A 19,206-nucleotide genomic window follows, 5' to 3' on the forward strand; every position below is an offset into this window, starting at 1 on the left:
CAACCTTCTGTGAGTTCTGCTCCAGTGGACAGGTACACTGTGTGCTCACATGAGCAGTTAAATACACAAGAGAGGAGCAGCTGGGGCCCTTCTATGCTACATAGAATTTTGGAGTGCACCTCTCCAGTAAAGGCAGTGCCAGCACTTGAGAGAGCGTCTTTGGCTCAGCCATGCTCCTGGGAGTGGGAGCAGGTCATCTGTCCCTAACAACATATGGGAGGAAGAACAGTTATTACAGAGATAGCCCCACACAGAGTACATTGCAGTAGTCCAAGCAGGAGATAACCAGGGCATGTACCACTCTAGTGAGAGAGTCTGCAGCCCCGGTGGGTCTCAGCCTGCGTACCAGATGGAGCTGGTAGACAGCTGCCCTGGACACAGAATTAACCTGTACCTCCATGGACAGCTGTGAGTCCAAAATGACTGGACACAGAATTAACCTGTACCTCCATGGACAGCTGTGAGTCCTTTAGTGGCACAGTTACACCATTTGGGAACAGGGAGTCCCCCACAGCTGCCCGTCCTCTGTCCCCCAGAAACAATAACTTCTATCTTGTCAGGATTCGACCTCAATCCATTAGCCGCTATCCATCCTTCCACTGCCTCTAGACACACAGGACATTCATTGCCTTCACTGGGAAGTGAAGCTGCATGTTACTGGGAAACAGAAGTGAGTTTATTGCAAATCACTTCTGTTCTGTCCTTAAGAGAATCAGAAGCTCAAAGAGGAAGTGAGATTGAAGGCTTTCATGACTCTTCAGTAATCCTCACGTCAAAACATATAACTACTGTGATTCACAGCTGCAATCTGCCTCTTCAGCAACCTATAGCAGAACATGTGATTTCATAGTCAAAGAGCCAATTCAGAAGTTTTTTTTTTAAAAAACACACACACCTAGATAAAAATGGTAAAGAGGTGATGGGTTTTGTTTCAGTTTTTTCTTTGTTTCAACACTTTATTTCAAAAACTCTCTACAGGGAACTTGGGTGCTAGGCCAGATTCCAGCTGTCTGATACACTAGGAAGTTTAACAAGCAATGTCCCCCACCTACATTCTGAAGTGGTACAGTCAAGGAAGGTCTGTAACATGTTTCTTCTGCATGTTTGTATCAGCTCATAACCCATATACATAATACCACTGATATCTCCTTCAGCATAATACTTTTCAAAGGAAGAAATCTACATGTTTACCTGCCTGCAAGTTATCAATGCAGATGCAGTATATATATATATAATTATTTTTATACTGCTCTCCCTTTTAAAAATATAACTAAAATGCAACAGATATAGAAATGGGGTGAGCTGAACCTAAGACTGGAAAACTGAGGGAAAACTGAAAGTGACCATGTCTCTCTGAAATCTTGGAGAGCGGCTGCCAATCAGTGTAAACCAGTCTTTCCTAACCTGCTCCAGATGTTGTCACACTACAACTCCCATCATCCCTGGCCATTCATTAGCCATGCTGACATGGTCTGAGGGCAGTTGGAGTCCAGGGTAGGGAAAGCTGATGCAGACAATAATGATCCGGCCATGCCAGTTATCTGATTCAATATAAGGGAGCTTCCTGTTCCCACGTGTTCAAATAACAAATTAAATTTAGTTCTAATTCCTGCAAGAAACCCTGGCAGTAAAAGCAAAGCAATTTATGAGTCAGAACTGCAAAATCATAAGATCCCATCACTCCCATCAGCCCTAGCCAACTGGGTGAATGGTCAGGGAGAATGGGAGCTTTAGTCCACAACACCTGGAGAGCCATAAGAAATCAGTTCCTGATCAACATTCAGTATACTACTCTTTTAACATCCTATATTGAGTTCATCATCAATAAAATGGAAACCAAACCTCAGCCTTGTCTCAGGTATTTTAAGGACAAATACAATCTAAATTAGGTTCCCAGAAGCAGTATCATTAAAAAGCCAGATGAGCTTATAGATAGAAATATTTGTTTTAGAAGTCTTGTGAATTTTAGGCCAATCTTATGATTTTGCAGTTCTGACTCATAAATTGCTTTGCTTTTACTGCCGGGGTTTCTTGGTATGAGAGTCACATGCCAGCACTATGCTTACTTTACTCTTTATTTCCCCAGAAGCTGAAAGTCAATAAACAAGCAAATCTACTTTGCTGTGTCTCCCAAAGATTGTGTCATTGTAATTCATAATCAGGAAAACTTCTGCAGGCCCATGCTGATTGAGCAAGACAGCTATAAAAGCAAATGTAATCAGGAAGTTGAAGGATTCAACAAGAAGCAAATTTATTGACAGCTGTGTGTGACAGAGATATTCCCCCAGCCTGCTAACTGGAAGATCTGTAGAAAAGATTATTTGCATTGCTTATTGAAGAATGGGAAGAATCTTTCTTCCTACAATTTTATAGCAACACTTTAGGTATTCATCACCCAATCCTCAGAGGTCATGTGTTCAATGTTTCTGTCCTCGAATCAATTTCCAGGTAAAGGAAGTTGGCAAAATACATATGTAAATAAAAGACAGTTTCCCAAAGGTTCACAACTATGGGAGAGGGGTTTTGGAACATGGTAGGAACTTCTCAGGTGTAAAGGAATCTGTTAGTAATTAAGTGCCTCTGGCATGAAGCCAGTCCCCTTTTCAGTAAGCACTGAAGTAGATACCTGCAGAACTTGTTTGTTATCTACTGTTGTTAGAATCTGTGTTTATGGCTGCCAACCAACCAAAAAATGTGCAGAAATCAGCAGATGGAGCTTTTTGTGGCACGGAGCTAAACGTGACCATCTTGTTGCTTAGTCCGTTTTCTACATCACTGAAGAACCACATTGGTTCTCATATGGGCTAATACCTCAGTATCAGACCTCCGAGAATGCTCCTGTTCTTCTTAAGTTATGCAGAGTTAACAGGACTGGAACAAAATGTACACTGCAAGAGAGCAGTATTTTGGGAGAAAGGGAGTAACAGCGGCAAAAACAGAGTGAAAGGGATTTCTCCTCTTCCCAAATGTCAATCCGATCCAGTGCCTCCTGGTGGAAGAGCCATAGCTCAGTGGCAAAGCTCATGCTTTGCATTCATAAAGTCCCAGTTGAGTTCCTGTCACATACAGACAGGATAGATCCAGGCTGCCAGTCAGTGTGGACGAGGATGAACTAAGCAGAACAGTTAGCATCCTATGGTCCTGTGGCCATTGGGGTTATCAGCTACTTATTAAAGCAAAACAAAAAAGGCAGGTCTGGCAATGGTGGAAACTGTAAACGGGATCTCTTCTGAAAATTAGGAAATGCAATGCTAGAGTGTCAGGGCAGGAGTCAGACACACACCGCTCAAAAGAGCTGTGGCGTTTGTATCACATTTTTATTTTTAAAAGACAGCTTTTCCACAATACAGTGGGGAAAACCCAGAAGAAACATGGGAGGATTACAAAAGGAAGGTGATGGCATCTGGACACCCCTGTCTCAGCTCCAATAAATGTGAATGAATGAACGATGGCTATTCTACAATAAATCTGGAAGCACCCCAAGAATGATAAAGGATCGTTCATTTCAAGGTCTACTGTTTGTAAAAAAAAATATGAAGTATTAAAAGGACTAACACCCAGGAGAAGCGAACCTAGCCTGTGTGTGGACTGAACCACTCCACGCTCAAATCCATTTACACCAGAAAGTAACGCACACTGTTCTTTTGCGGCATCTCCCCCCACCTAACTTTTCTTACTGCATTCTAGCTTATGCAGTCACCGCTGGGCAATTTCCAAGCTGGATCCTTAACCATACTTAATACCAAGAAAGCTCCAGAGAGTGGGAAAAACTTCCGAGCAAACTTGTTTTGTGCGCGTCTAAAACTTTCAACCCTCCTGCAAACTCTTGTCATGTTTGGACGGCCTCTCTCTGCCTCAACCCTCCCACTGGGGTGGGGGCTGGGAGGAAAGAGAAACGAGAGAAAAAGAAGACCCACGCTCGAGGGATCTGCGGTGGGAAGGGATCCTGCTCGGCACTCCTTCCGTCCTTTCTTCAACCCCCCCCCCTCCCCAAAGGCGTTTCTTCTGCGCGCTCTCGGGAGGCGCCGCGAGGAGTTTGCACGGGCAGCAGACCTCGCAGCTCTGCAAAAAAGCCGGGTCACGCCAGAGGAGGAAGACCAGTAAGTCCCCTTTCTTCTTGTCCTCTAGTTATGTAAGCCTCCTTTCGAAACGGTTCGCTTGCAAACGGAGCGAGCGTGTGGCAGATGGCAGGAGATCCACTGGGATCCACAAGTTAAGTGCCTAGTTGCTGCGCAGGCGATTCATTTGCAACGCCGAACTTGAAGCACAAAGAACGAGCGAGATTCGTGCCTGAGTAGGCAGAGAGAGAACCGGCTCAGAGCTGGGTGAACTTCTCTAAGAAGTTGACGGCGGAGATCTAGGGAGGTTGCATGGGGAGATCTACCCCAGCATGTGGAATAGGTGATCGGTGGAAGAAAGAGTGGCTGCCTCTTCTCCCGTTTCTCCACCGCTCATAGCAGAAAAATATTTAGACGTGGAGCAGAGGGGGAAGTAGTAGGTTCCACTGAAGCACTCCTTCGTGCCTGGGACAATTGCTTTTGGAAGATCTCATTCCTTGTGACTCACCGAATCAAGGGGAATTGAACAGGGCTGGGCCTGCTGCTCATGCGAGCTGCATCTTAACAACAAAGGATAGTTTTAAGGCGGGGGGGGGGGGAACAACACTAGGAAAAAATGTAGGGATCTGAGCCCAGCGATCAACGTTCGCATCTGGCGTTCTGGGCAGGAGCTGGGCTGCTTCTCAGCGGGTGCAGCACAATGGGCTGAATACGCCCAAGGCTATTTCCAGGCACTGCCTGGGTGCATATGGAGTCACAAATAAAGCCACAGGAGGGTGGCATGCATAATCTGCCCCGGGACTTATGGTGAGAAAGTGCGGGCTGCAAGAGCAAGTGATCATTGTCCCATTTAATAAGGGACATGGGCAGTGGCGTAGCATGGTCAGGTGGTGCCTGGTGCAGAAAAATTATTGTCACCCCCCCCACACACACTGAAATGATTTAAAAAAAAGGAAAAATAAGATTCTTATCAGTGGCATAGTTATGGCATTTGCTTTCAGAAAAAGAGGTGATTTTGGGTTGCCAGGTTTTGTTTTGCTGTTTCTGCGACTTTCACCGAAGCTGCATAACAACTGAGGCTAAAAGACTAATTAAACGAAGGTGTCAAGGCTAATTAAATTTCATGGTGCTTCTGACAAGGCATGTCTTGGATTGTGCCATAGGCAAGTTAAGCTTTTCCAACCACACCTCTGTGCCAGGGAAACCAATTGCCTGATTCATACCTGTGTGTCATGTGGCTGTGTTAAAGGCAGTCAGTGCAAAGGGGAAAAAAGAAAGAAAGAGAAACTAGCATTGTTCATTGCTTTTTTTGAAACAAACACTGTGCGTGAACAGTGGCATTTATCCCCATTTTACAGATGTGGAAACTTAAAAAAGATAGTGGAAATTTGTTGTCCAGGAAGCCATAGCTGTGAAATTAGGGAGAGATTATGCTATGCTGGCTGCATATACAGTGGTACCTCAGGTTACATACGCTTCAGGTTAACCCAGAAATAGTGCAGGAGAGATAAGAAGGAAAGACAGGGTTCCAGATTGCAAAGGAGCATGGAGCACCGGCACCTTTGATAAATCCATCTTCTCTATAGTTATTAAAGGTGCAAGAGCCCCATCCTCTTTTCCATCCTAATGGCAAAATATTTCTTGGGATGAGAAGCCTAATGGAGAAGCCAGGTACAAATGCACTGCTGGAAAGTGGAAGCCTATTCTGTCTGCTGCTACAGAGCCCCCACCCCACTAATAACTTCTATACGTCACTCAGCCCAAGGGGGAAGGTTGGCCTGTACAGTGGTACCTCAGGTTAAGTACTTAATTCGTTCCGGAGGTCCATACTTAACCTGAAACTGTTCTTAACCTGAAGTACCACTTTACCTAATGGGGCCTCCTGCTGCTGCCGCGCCGGCGGAGCACAATTTCTGTTCTCATCCTGAAGCAAAGTTCTTAACCTGAAGCACTATTTCTGGGTTAGCGGAGTCTGTAACCTGAAGCGTATGTAACCTGAAGCGTATGTAACCCGAGGTACCACTGTAATAGAAACACGGGAAGCTGCCTTATAAAGAGTCGGACCATTGGTCCATCTTGCTCAGCAATATTCCCGAGAGCAGTACTCCATGATTTCAGCCAAGGGGACATTCCCAGGCCTACCTTGAAACGCCGGTGATTCAATCTGGGACCTTCTGAATGCAGAGCCAGGGCTCTACCACTAAGCTACAGCCTTCCTCTGACACAACACATAATGATACATGATCAGATCACTGTGTAGCCATATCAGCAAAAGCCATCTCATTTCTGCCTGTTGTGCAGGTGTTTGGGCATACACAAAAAGCTGGCCATATAAACACACTCATGTGTGTATAAGCACACAAAGGAAAAAAGTTGTTGTTGTTGTTGTTGTTGTTTAGTCGTTTAGTCATGTCCGACTCTTCGTGACCCCATGGACCAGAGAACGCCAGGCACCTCTGTCTTCCACTGCCTCCCGCAGTTTGGTCAAACTCATGCTGGTAACCTCGAAAACACTATCCAACCATCTCGTCCTCTGCCGTCCCCTTCTCCTTGTGCCCTCCATCTTTCCCAACATCAGGGTCTTCTCCAGGGAGTCTTCTCTTCTCATGAGGTGGCCAAAGTACTGGAGCCTCAGCTTCACAATCTGTCCTTCCAGTGAGCACTCAGGGTTGATTTCCTTCAGTATGGAGAGGTTTGATCTTCTTGCAGTCCATGGGACTCTCAAGAGTCTCCTCCAGCACCATAATTCAAAAGCATCAATTCTTCGGCGATCAGCCTTCTTTATGGTCCAGCTCTCACTTCCATACATCACTACTGGGAAAACCATAGCTTTAACTATACGAACCTTTGTTGGCAAGGTGATGTCTCTACTTCTCAAGATGCTGTCTAGGCCTGTCATTGCCAAAGGAAAAAAGACTATAGATCAAATCTGTAGCTTTGGTATCTCTCATGTAGGTATGAAGATCTTAACAGATAGGGCCCTTCTGAGCTGACACCTGCACAACATAAACATACAGAGATGGCTTTCATTTCTTTCATTCTTTGTATTTCACCCCCACCCCACCTGTTTCCCTTTTGGAAACAGATAATAACAGGTGCAGTTTTCCTAGCATGGCAATGCAGCACTGGTGAAACCTTCACCTATTGTACTTCTGCACGTTTTTAAATTGCATTTATATCCTGTTTCTTCTCCAATGAGCTCAAGGTGATGTACATGGTTCTCCCCCCCCCTTTAATCCCCACAACAGCCCTGTGAGGTAAGTTAGGCTGAGAAGCAGTGATTGACCTTAGGATTCAAAACCTGGTCTCCAGGTCATAGTCCAACACTGTAACCACTATACCACACGGGCTCTTCAGGACTTCATTTTGACGTTGCTAGGATCTAATTACACACTGAATGCAAAGTTCTGTAACTGGGCTGAAGTCTAACAACATCTGGAGAGCCACAGGTACTCATCATAGCACTAAACACAGAATTTGTAACTTTTTTCAGTCAAAACGTGCACAGCTGCAGGTGCAATGGAATTATGGCAGATGTAATATATATTGTCAGAACTTGCAAAAAAAAATCTTTTGGGATGGAAGTACAGAACATTATACGAATAAGTACAGGTTGTGCTCTCCCTAGTAACTCTAAAACAACTCTTCTTCTGATAGTGTGCTCTGAGGGCATTAATACTTACAGCTTATTACTTCACTGCTAACGACAGCAAAACTGTGTTGCACAAAAATGGAAAAATGAAGATCCCTCTACCATAACCAGCTAATGAAAACCTGACAAACTATAGTAATGATGAAAAATGCAATTAATAATAATCAAGAAAACAAACTTATTGAGAAATGGGTTTTGGTTTAACATATCTGGAATAAATGATGATATATTTCCTTTTAATCTATCCATGACACTATATTGTCATGAATATATGTTATATTATCCTCCCCCCACCAAATGGCAGTTTCTTTCTTTTCATTTCCATTTTATTTTTATTTTTTTAGTAAACAAGGTTGTCTGTTTTATAAATAGATCTGCCAACAAATTGTAACTGTATAACTATTATTATTACTATTAAAGCTGGAGGAGAGAGATAGTATTCCTACATGTAACTGGCCTAAATGAAAGGGAGAAGCATGCCATATACAAAAGGAGTTTGTATCCAGTTCTGTGTAAATCCCATTGGTAACAATTGTGACCTTGTGGGAAGGCTGAATCTACCCACGTAACAAATGACTGGGTTGTCATTGCCAAACATTGTCTGGAGCAGAAGTGGTGGGTGAAATTTGAGCAATGTCATGGGTTGCTGTAGCAGTTATATTTGGAAAAATAGCCCTGCGAGGTGGTGACGGGGACGATGATTTCTTCATAATGAAATAACAGCACAGTTCCCTGCTGTCATTATGGGTCTTCCTTCTTTTGAAATCCAAAGTGAGTCAGCTGCTTGTGCTTGGAAGATCTCACTCATCATAAGATTGGCAATTTGGTTCTTTAGTCTGTGGACTCCTAAGCCTGTGTTGTGCTTATTATGGTCTAAGGCAGGGCTGGAGAACCTGTGTCCCTCCAGTCGTTACTGGGCTTCCATCTGCCCCAGAAGTGTCCTACAACAATGGAAGTTGTAGTGCAGCAATATGTGGAGGTCACAGGTTTCCCCCTCCTGAACTAGGGTAAATGGCTAACAGAGTTTCACTTTAAGTCCATGTGACATTCACTGCAAATCCTGGATGTGTGGGGTTACCTATGCCCTTGCTTGCTCCAGTGCTTCCTTCTTGCAGCCCACCAGATCATTAGCACTGTGATATTGTTGCTGCTAGCTGGCGCTCTCAGGGCCTAGCTAAATGTCAACCTAGAGCCATCATGCTGCTGCTGCTGCTGTTGTTGTTTAGTCGTGTCCGACTCTTCGTGACCCCATAGACCAGAGCACGCCAGGCACTCCTGTCTTCCACTGCCTCCCGCAGTTTGGTCAAACTCATGTTTGTAGCTTCGAGAACACTGTCCGACCATCTCATCCTCTGTCGTCCCCTTCTCCGTGTGCCCTCCATCTTTCCCAACATCAGGGTCTTTTCCAGGGAGTTTTCTCTTCTTATGAGGTGGCCAAAGTATTGGAGCCTCAGCTTCAGGATCTGTACTTCCAATCATGCTGCTACCAGTGACATGACATCACACCCAACCCTTTACAAGCAGAACCCAATGAATTAGTGGGAAGGGCAGGGAGAGCATGATATGACATGGTGGTTGTTGGTTGTTTTTTGTTTATTTTTTTAAAGAAAACACAGAGGTTCCAAGGGAGATGTGAGTCACCGCCAGCCACAGTTGTCTTTGCAGGCTCTTACTGCACAGATTTAGTGGTGGAGAAGGTGCCTGAGAGAGGGGTGCGGTTGCTGCATTGAGAGAGCAGCTGGATGCCCTGAAGGTCTTTTTGTGAAAAAGAAAACCTGAGAATTAGTGCAGGCAAGTCAGAAACTTTGAGGTCATTTCTCCCATTCCTACATGCTTGAAAGGGCCTTTATCCAATGTAGTGCTCAGTAACTGTCATGCTTGTGTAAGGATTTATACTTGTACAACAGGACTTTTCCTCCCTCTCCTCCCCCTGTGTGCCTCCAAATTTGTTCTGAGTTTCTCCCCAAACCTCTGGAGCAGATTTGGGAAGGGTATAGGGCTGGGGCATGTGGGCAAGGGGGAGAAGAGGGCAAGAACCAGGCAGAGGGCCTTCTTGGTCAACCGCCCTGTGGAACGCCCTCCCATCAGATGTCAAGGAAATAAACAACTATTTGACTTTTAGAAGACACCTGAAGGCAGCCCTGTTTAGGGAAGTTTTTAAAGTTTGATGTTTTATTGTGTTTTTAATATTCTGTTGGGAGCTGCCCAGAGTGGCTGGGGAAACCCAGCCAGATGGGTCAGATATAAATAAATTAGTAGCAGTAGCAGTAGTACAGTGGTACCTTGGTTCTCAAACTTAATCCGTTCCGGAAGTCAGTTCCAAAACCAAAGCGTTCCAAAACCAAGGTGCACTTTCCCATAGAAAGTAATGCAAAACGGATTAATCCATTCCAGACTTTTAAAAACAAACCCCAAAACAGCAATTTAATATGAATTTTACTATCTTGCGAGATAATATTATTGATCCATAAAATGAAAGCAATAAACAATGTACTGTACTATAAAATAAATAAAACAGTATTGTAGATGATAAAAAGTAAAATTTAAAAAAATTCTTATCTGCACAGATGATAGTCATTGTTTGGATGGGGGCTTTTATCCATTTCCTCAGTCACACAATCAATCAATAGCTTAACCGGGATCCACACAGTCACAAAAACAAATTAACTGAAAAGCCTCAAAACAAAAGACACAAAATAAATAACAAAAACAAAAGCACCAAATATAAGCTCCAAATATCACCTCAGAACACTGCAATCAGAACTAGAAGGCTTGAATTATAGTGGGGGACACAAATTAGCAGCGCAACAGGAAACACAGGGGGACTCAAAACAGAGCATGTTTGGCTTCCGGAAAAAAGTTCGAAAACCGGAACACCTACTTCTGATTTTGCAGCGTTTGAAAAAAGTTCGAAAACCGGAACACCTACTTCTGATTTTGCAGCATTCGGGTTCTTTTGAACTAAGCTGTTCAAAAACCGAAGTACCACTGTAGTACTGTGCAATCAGGTGGTTACTTAGCTGTACATTATATACAAGCCATTGTTCCCAAACCCTCTTTATTAGGGCTTTAAATTTCCTCCCTTGTTTCAGAGAAAACACAAAATAGAGCCTTGGGCATCAGGCAGACAAATAGAAGTTCATGCCATGGATAGAAGACTGTGCAGTTTTTGACAGCAGCAGTGATGCACCCAGAGAGAAAGGCTTTGCTCAGTGATGCTGAGTGGGGTGTCTCTTGCCTGCAGCACCAACACTAATAGGCTTGTTCAGAGCCATTTTCGTGTCAATAGTCTCCTTGTCAACTGTATGTGAAAGATGCTCCCGGTCCCTTCTCCTTTCACTGCTGCAGAAAGTACTGCATAAATGTGGGAATTATTGGAGGGAGGAGGAGGGCAGATGGGAACAAAGACACAAATGCACAGCACTTATGCTCCCCTCATGGGTGGCTTACAACATAAATATAAACAATTAAAATACAGATTTTAAAAACTGCAAAATATAAAGCTCCATAAAACTAAAAGTCTAAAATAGCAAAACTTTTTTTTAACAAAAAAATTATACAGATTTTATGATAGATGCCAGAAGGCCTCGGAAAATGAGAAGGGACTTGAATAGGCATCAAGTAGGAGCCAGGTGAGTCTCCCAAGGGAGAGCATTCTACAGCTGGAATGATACCTTGGAAAAAGCTCCTCACCTCACCTCACTTGGTTGGGGACACTAGGATAATTTACTGGGGTTTGTGAATCTAGAAAACCTGTTAGGCATATTTTTATTTTATTTTAAAAATGGACCCAAGTCTCAAGGGACAGTCTTAATCGAAGAGTCTCATCGAAGGAGAAGCAAGGATGCTTCATTTACAGTGACACAAAAGGTAGTTGACCAGTCGGAGGCCTGGAGTTCTTTGCTGGCTTCTGCTATCCTGAGTATGGCGCATATAGAGCATTGTGCTGATTCAAGATATAAGATGTTGACGAATGTCTTTTTTCTTCCTTCCCTTTAGGCTCCATTTATGAATTCAACTAAGAGAGTGGATTTGAAACTAATAATTATTGGCACTTTAGGGTAAGCAGCATTCTTTGCTTTTGGAATTTGAAAAGGCAGTTTGAAGAGATGTCCTACTTCTCCACATAAGCACTGTAATAGTGTTGTTTTTTAACACCTTTGGTGGATGATAATACTGTTCATTTTGTTATGTTGATTTTAGTTCTATTTTTCCACACACCCTCCAAGAAGCCAAGGAGAGCATTTGGTTCTCTCACTCTCATTTTATCCTCCCAATGACTCGGGGAGGTGGGCTAGGCTGAGAGTTGGCAGTTGGTCCAGGCCACCCATAACTAAGCGTGGATTTGAATTCGGAACTCCTATGTTGGCTTTCCCAGCTAGAAATGTTACAACACTTCATGGCATGTTTACTCCCTATCATTAGAGACCTCTACCAATTTGACAATGACAGTGATCTCCTGGCTTTCAACAGTAGAGCTCACTAAGTTCTGGGAGATAACTATCATAACCATATCATAACAGCAATCATGCCGTGTTATATTGTTGTGAGAAATACCTCTCAGAAATCTTATCAGAAGAGTCATTACAGTGGATATCAAGTTTAGGAAAAAGGTACTGTATATGCACTGTAGTTGTCCTATTGAAGAAAATATCAGATCAAAGCACATGGCTCAGCCCCTCACAGAATTTCTACTTGCTGGTTTTAAGAGAAATAGCACCACAAGTGTCCATCTTTGCTATTGTTCTGGTCTAATTGCACTAGAAATGTACTGATGATGATACGGTATGAGGGGACAAAGATCAAGACAAGCTAATTTTCTTAATTTTACAGATGAAATTTTTTAACTGTTTACCATATCAAACATCAGGGCTCCCATACTTTCCTCTACACATAGGCCAATGATAGGGATGATGAGAGTCACAGTCCAGCAACATCTGGAGGCTCACAGGTTCCAACAGTCTTCCCCTAGACAGTCATATTTTTAGATAGTTAGGTCCAGAAAAAGAAGAGAATGGGGGGAAATGCAGGCTAAAGAAAATTATACTCTGGAGAGTTAAGATCAGCCTGCAGAACAGACTACAAAAATCAATAGATGCAGCACTGAGACAATGACACAATGCCAACATTCAGCACAAAGACTAATTGAACAGTGTTTTATTATATCTAGTAGTCATAAGTCTTTGGTTTGAACAGGGGATGTATTAGCGACTCCCTCCAGTTTCATCTATTCAGGTGAAGCAGACCATCAATGGCCATCTTCACCAAGTTCTGGCCTGCAGCCCACACTCCAAAAAAAATAATACTTTGCATCTTTTGTTTTTTTAAAAGACTTTTATCCCAAGTATTTTACAGGAGAGATTCAAGGCAGCCAGCATTCAAGCACACAAGTAGTAAACATAGAACAATCTACAATTCAACCAAATGTTAAATCAAACTTTTAGCATAAAAATCAGGAAACTATTAGAAAGTAGTCATTAGAATTAATTCATCGCATGTGTTTCTTACTTCACCCTAGTGTAGGGAAGACCTCTCTCCTCCACCGGTATGTTCACAAGAAGTTTTACGAAGACTACCGAACCACTCTGGGAGCTAGTATCCTGACTAAAATGGTAGTTGTGGACAGCAGCCCGCTGAAATTGCAGGTGAGAGATACCTTGAAGTAGAAGTGCTTGGTTTTACACACATCTAGCAGTGCTAGAGACGCGGGTGGTGTTGTGGGTTAAACCACAGAGCTTAGGACTTGCTGATCAGAAGGCCGGCGGTTCGAATCCCCACGACGGGGTGAGCTCCCGTTGCTCGGTCCCTGCTCCTGCCAACCTAGCAGTTCGAAAACACGTCAAATTGCAAGTAGATAAATAGGTACCGCTCTGGCGGGAAGGTAAATCACATTTCCGTGCGCTGCTCTGGTTCACCAGAAGTGGCTTAGTCATCCTGGCCACATGACCCGGAAGCTGTACGCCGGCTCCCTCGGCCAATAAAGCGAGATGAGCGCCGCAACCCCAGAGTCGGTCACGACTGGACCTAATGGTCAGGGGTCCCTTTACCCTTTGCTTTAGTAGTGCTCAGAAATGGCAGGTGCTGTATGCTCCTTTTGATTGATTGATTGATTGATTGATTAAAAAGATTCCTATACCGCATTTTAGCAGGGCTTCCAGGGTAGTTTACAAAGAAGATTATACACAAATAAAATACAAATAGCAAATTAAAATATCCAAGAATACATAAAAAACCCGGGGAATTAAAAATGTCTTCACCTGGCGCAAGGCAGGCCTTTCTGCAGGAGGAATTTCACAAATAGGGCACCAGCACACTCTCGGGTCACCACCTCTGAGTACTTCACAAGGATTGATTTTGTAGATGCTTAACAATTCATCCTTCATGGGTGTCCCGGGGGTGGGAGTGACATTATATGCAGTGTAATAGAATTAAGCCATACAATACATTGAATTTAAATGGGAGGGATATCATCTTACAAACCCAATGGCCTGTGCAAAAAAAAAAAGTATACAGTGTGATGCCAAAATGTACAGTGGTACCTCGCGTTACATACACTTCAGGTTACATACGGTTCAGGTTACAGACTCTCCTAACCCAGAAATAGTACCTCGGGTTAAGAACTTTGCTTCAGGATGAGAACAGAAATCGTGCTCTGGCGGTGCGGCAGCAGCGGGAGGCCCCATCACAGAAATGGCTCTGCCACAGACAGCCCATGAACTTTACAGAGTGGTGGAAGTGCCAGATCTATGCAGGAGGGAGCTCTCTGTCAGATATTTGGGGCCCAAGCCATTTAGGGCTTGATAATGCTAGTATCGCTCTGTGCCATTTTGAAACAGTTTTATGTCTTTTAAAATTGCAGTAGTCCACAGCAGGGGAAAGTTTGGGAAACATTGAGCTGGAAGAACCTGTCATTGTGCATGAAAGTATCTGTAGCGGTTCAGAGGTTGCTAACGCTAATGCCTGTATGTTCGTCCTCCTTTCAGATTTGGGATACTGGAGGGCAGGAACGATTCCGGTCCATGGTATCCACATTCTACAAAGGCTCCGATGGCTGCATGCTGGCCTTTGACGTCACGGACATGGATTCCTTCCAGTCTTTGGATGACTGGAGAGAAGACTTCCTACAGAGGGTCATTCCAATGGAGCAAGGCTTCCCTATGGTTGTGCTGGGGAATAAAATTGATCTGAAGGACCGACAGGTAGGATAAGGAATTGTGAGGGAGCAGGGCTAAGCTAGAGCTCTCAATGTATTTTAAAACTCTTTGTATCAAGATTGGAGAGGAGAAGTCCCTACGCCAGAGAATGGCGTGAAGAGAATGCCCAGTCAGTGAGAGGTTGATCCAGCATTTGCTTTGCTTTAGATTTCTGTAAGTTGTCCCATTGATTCCAGTGGAATTTAATTGTGAAGACCATTCTATGATTCAGTGATCCTCATGTTGTTCTGTGCAACTCCTGTTGGCAGACTAGGAAACAGCAGGATCTAATAGCACAACATAATCTCTTGTGAGTGACCCTTACAGAATTTCTTCCCTAATGGTACTCCACATGCACACCTGAAATGCAACACATTTCTTGCACAGCACTGCAGTGCTACACTAGCCATGAGGGAAGTTCCCATGTTTTTTATTTTTAAAAATTGAATTTTTTTTAAAGCCATGTAAATATATATTTTTTAAAATATATAGACGTTATCAATTACATGAATTCAGAGAAAAAGGAAAGCAAGCTACATAAATATTTTTTTTATATGGGGAGGAAAGAGAAATTAACAAGTAGTAGGGGTATGTGCGCTTACTACTCAAACCTTTTACCAGAACTAAATGAATACATATATGCATGCAAGCCTTTAGATTGCAACTTTCATGGCTGGAGAACCCTGCAGAACATTTTCTTTTAACCCCAGTTATCAATGCATTTTCAATATATTTACAGATCATCACTGTCAATAAGTGTCAGCATACATATTAGTAGTATTTTTTGTTTTTTGTTTATAAAGCTGCTAGTATTTATGTACTCATTTGCTAGCTGTCCAGGAACAAGGATTCATGTTGATGACATGATTAGGGCTATGAATTGGGGCAGCTAAATATGAGTCACCACTAAGGCCTAATTCTTGCTAGTAGAAGTTAAGAACCCTTTGGAGACTGAGACTTATCAAGAGCTCAGCCAGTTGCACATGGGTGAATCATGAGGGCGGGGGAGTTTCCACACCTTGTTCCACATCATAATGTGAGAAGGCAACAGAAAAGCTAACACTTCCGAGCCAAGTGGCAGTCTTGGGGATCAACCCCACTTCCTTGCAAAAGTTGAATTTTCATAATAAAGATGGAGTGATTGAGAAATGTCCTGGAAACGATGCCTTATGAGGAATGGCTAAGGGAGCTGGGCATGTTTAGCCTGGAGAAGAGGAGGTTAAGGGGTGATATGATAGCCATGTTCAAATATATAAAAGGATGTCACATAGAGGAGGGAGAAAGGTTGTTTTCTGCTGCTCCAGAGAAGCAGACACGGAGCAATGGTTCCAAACTACAAGAAAGAAGATTCCACCTAAACATTAGGAAGAACTTCCTGACAGTAAGAGCTGTTCTACAGTGGAATTTGCTGCCAAGGAGTGTGGTGGAGTCTCCTTCTTTGGAGGTCTTTAAGCAGAGGCTTGACAACCATATGTCAGGAGTGCTCTGATGGTGTTTCCTGCTTGGCAGGGGGTTGGACTCGATGGCCCTTGTGGTCTCTTCCAACTCTATGATTCTATGATTCTATGATTCCTGCACATTGCTTGCATAATGATTGTGTGACACACAACACAATCTAACCTCCCTGTAAACAAATCAGAATGAATGTTCAAGACACTGATTGTTTGGAAGCAACCCAAGATCACCGAATCGAATCCCTTCCGATTCTGTCTTGCAGGTGTCCAAGGAGGCAGCTTTATCTTGGTGCAAAGAAAAGGACATTGCGTATTTTGAAGTAAGCGCCAAGAATGATATCAATGTAGTTCAGGCTTTTGAGACCCTGGCAAGACAAGCACTATCGAGGGTGAGTAGCAGCCTTGTCCTTAAGAAATAGCTGAGTTTTTCATCGACATCAAACATGTTGCATGTGAAGCAAACAGCACCCTCTTGCGATCATTTCCATGAAATCAAAGGAGGAGCAAAGTTTTGGGTCTGGCTAATGTGTGATTTTTAAAGTTTTGGGTTCGCATATTTTCGCTTGCAGGTCTTCTCCCAAGTGCAGTTCAGTTCAGCTTCCCCTTTCCAGAGTGTCTGATTCTGCACTGAAACCAAAACAGGTGCAGTGAGAGCAATATAGTATAAAAGTAAAGGCATGTGTTTATCATTTTATTTACTTTTTAGAATGCTACAGTTTGCAAAAGAGAAGCCACGATACCTCTTAAAAATCTGATTTTTGGGGAGAATAGGAATTGCATGTGGTTGTGGATTATAGGTACAGTACTCTCATCATATATATAATATGATGTTGCAAAAGGGATGAGATTTTTATGACAATAAATGTAGAGATTCCCAACCACAGAACTATGACTAACTGAAAACCTTACATCAAAACCAATTTCTGCCCATAGGACAGTTGTGCATCAAAGAGTTCTCTGGGTGTCGTTAATCTTGAAGCATGTGGGATGAGATTGCTGCCTCTGACCACAAGGTGTTGCCACTTGTTCAGGTTAAGACACAGAGAAAGGAGAACAAAAGGATGTTTTTTTTTAATGCCAAGATTTTGGTTCCCAAGTACTGCACCTTTCTGACTAGGGATGACTCTTACCATATAGCAACTCAGCTATTTTGTTATATTTTGTTTTGCCTTGTTTTCATAAGCTCATACTGGGTTATGTTTTTCTTTTAGTACAACGGGATCATCGAGAACTACCTAACCGATTCTATAAAGCTCACTCCTGAAGACCAGCCCAGGACAAAGTGTTGCTGAAATGTCATTTAGAAAGTGATGGCTTTTCTACTTCGTCCAAGTACAAGGCTTGATGTGTGCAAGAACCGCTGAAGTCTCTTGAGTCTTGCCCATCAGGGTTGGAGGAAGAACTGAAGGGATTTCCCCCCCTCCCATTTTCCAGCAAAGATGGGCATTATTGGTCATTACTGAGCATGCAGATGGAAATCAGCCTGAAGCATCAGGGAGGATTACATTAGCCCAGCAAAATTGAACTGTGGTTCTGGATCCCATTATTCACAAATTTCTAAGATGCCACTGTGGTGCTTGGACTTGTTCTTCAAAGTACCTCCAGAAAATAACTTGATTTGTTTGTTCTCAATTTAATGCTGTCTCCCATGTTTTATCGTGGTCTGTTAGTTAAGGCAGGTAGGCAGCAGTCAGTCTCTCGATCTTCAGCCTTTGGTATCTTACCTGCAAATACAGCACATTCCTGAATGAAAGCTCAACATAGCACAGTATGAGCCAAAGCACAGGTCTCAGTGCCCTCTTAGTATGTATAGATTGAATTTACATCAGAAATGCAAAACATTCATGTTTGTTCACCCAATGTGCAATAGCAACAGCTGTGTGAAGGTGTTACTATAGGTACAGAGCTTTTTTAAATTGTCATTTTCAGAACATAGACTTTTTGTATTTGCCAGAATACTCCCAAATAATAAAAGCCTTTGGGGTCCCTTTTTTTTTTTTTTTTGCATTTTTCCATTTACTTCTTCAGAAAGTCAGGTTGGATTCACTTTAACCTATCAGTGTCCTCAGTTTTCCCTAGGGAAATTAGTCTCGCCATGCTGCTGAAACCCCACTGGGGTTTTCCAATACATTTCTTCAAGTGCTAGCAGAAATAGTGGAGATTTTCCTGATATACACACATTTGGAATGGGATGTTTTATACATGGCGAGAGAGAAAATATAGCTGAACAACTGACTTCCCATGTTACAGGGATTTACATTTCCCCTGTGAAATGGGGACAATGCCTGTCTTGGAGGAGCAGTCTGCAAAGTTAGACAACAGGGAATATTACTGATGGGTTTGTTTTTGTTTTGTTGTTCTTAAGGAAAGAATAAGAGATAATTGGTTTGGACATGGAAATGTAGCAGAGAATTGGAAGATAATACAGTCATGATTGGCATGCAAGGATATATAGTAATACCTTGGAAGTCAAACAGAATCCGTTACGGAAGTCCGTTTGACTTCCAAACATTTGGAAACCAAAGCGCGGCTTCGGATTGGCTGCAGGAGGCTCCTGCAGCCAATTGGAAGCCGCAGAAGCCCCATCAGACGTTCCAAAGAATGTTTGCAAACCGGAACACTCACTTTCAGATTTGCCGTGTTCGGGAGCCAAAACATCTGAGTACCAAGGCATTTGGGATCCAAGGTATGACTGTACATTGACTGAATGGCCTTTCTTCCCTTAAAGTTGTTCTGTAGCCTTAGGGAATCCTGGCCAGGACATGTTTTATCGTGGAAGAATATGGCTTAACATGAGGAATGAACACATTGCGAAGAAGAGAGTAAGCCACAAGGCAGGCTTAGTGACT

The 19,206-nt window shown here is 43.1% G+C and overlaps 1 protein-coding gene across 1 annotated transcript; it reads left to right on the forward strand.

Moving 5' to 3' along the window:
- Window positions 1-3,868: 3,868 nt before the first annotated feature.
- On the forward strand, window positions 3,869-18,347 carry RAB7B (RAB7B, member RAS oncogene family). The gene is made up of 6 exons (XM_081916494.1): window positions 3,869-4,100; window positions 11,710-11,771; window positions 13,229-13,355; window positions 14,694-14,909; window positions 16,621-16,746; window positions 17,569-18,347. Exons 2-6 carry the CDS (start codon window positions 11,719-11,721, stop codon window positions 17,647-17,649), a joined length of 603 nt encoding a protein of 200 aa, XP_081772620.1. The 5' UTR covers window positions 3,869-4,100; window positions 11,710-11,718; the 3' UTR covers window positions 17,650-18,347.
- The last annotated feature ends 859 nt before the right edge of the window (window positions 18,348-19,206 follow it).

The sequence above is a fragment of the Podarcis melisellensis genome (genome assembly GCF_964234715.1).
Source record: "Podarcis melisellensis genome assembly, chromosome: 6".
NCBI classification, from domain to species: domain Eukaryota; kingdom Metazoa; phylum Chordata; class Lepidosauria; order Squamata; family Lacertidae; genus Podarcis; species Podarcis melisellensis.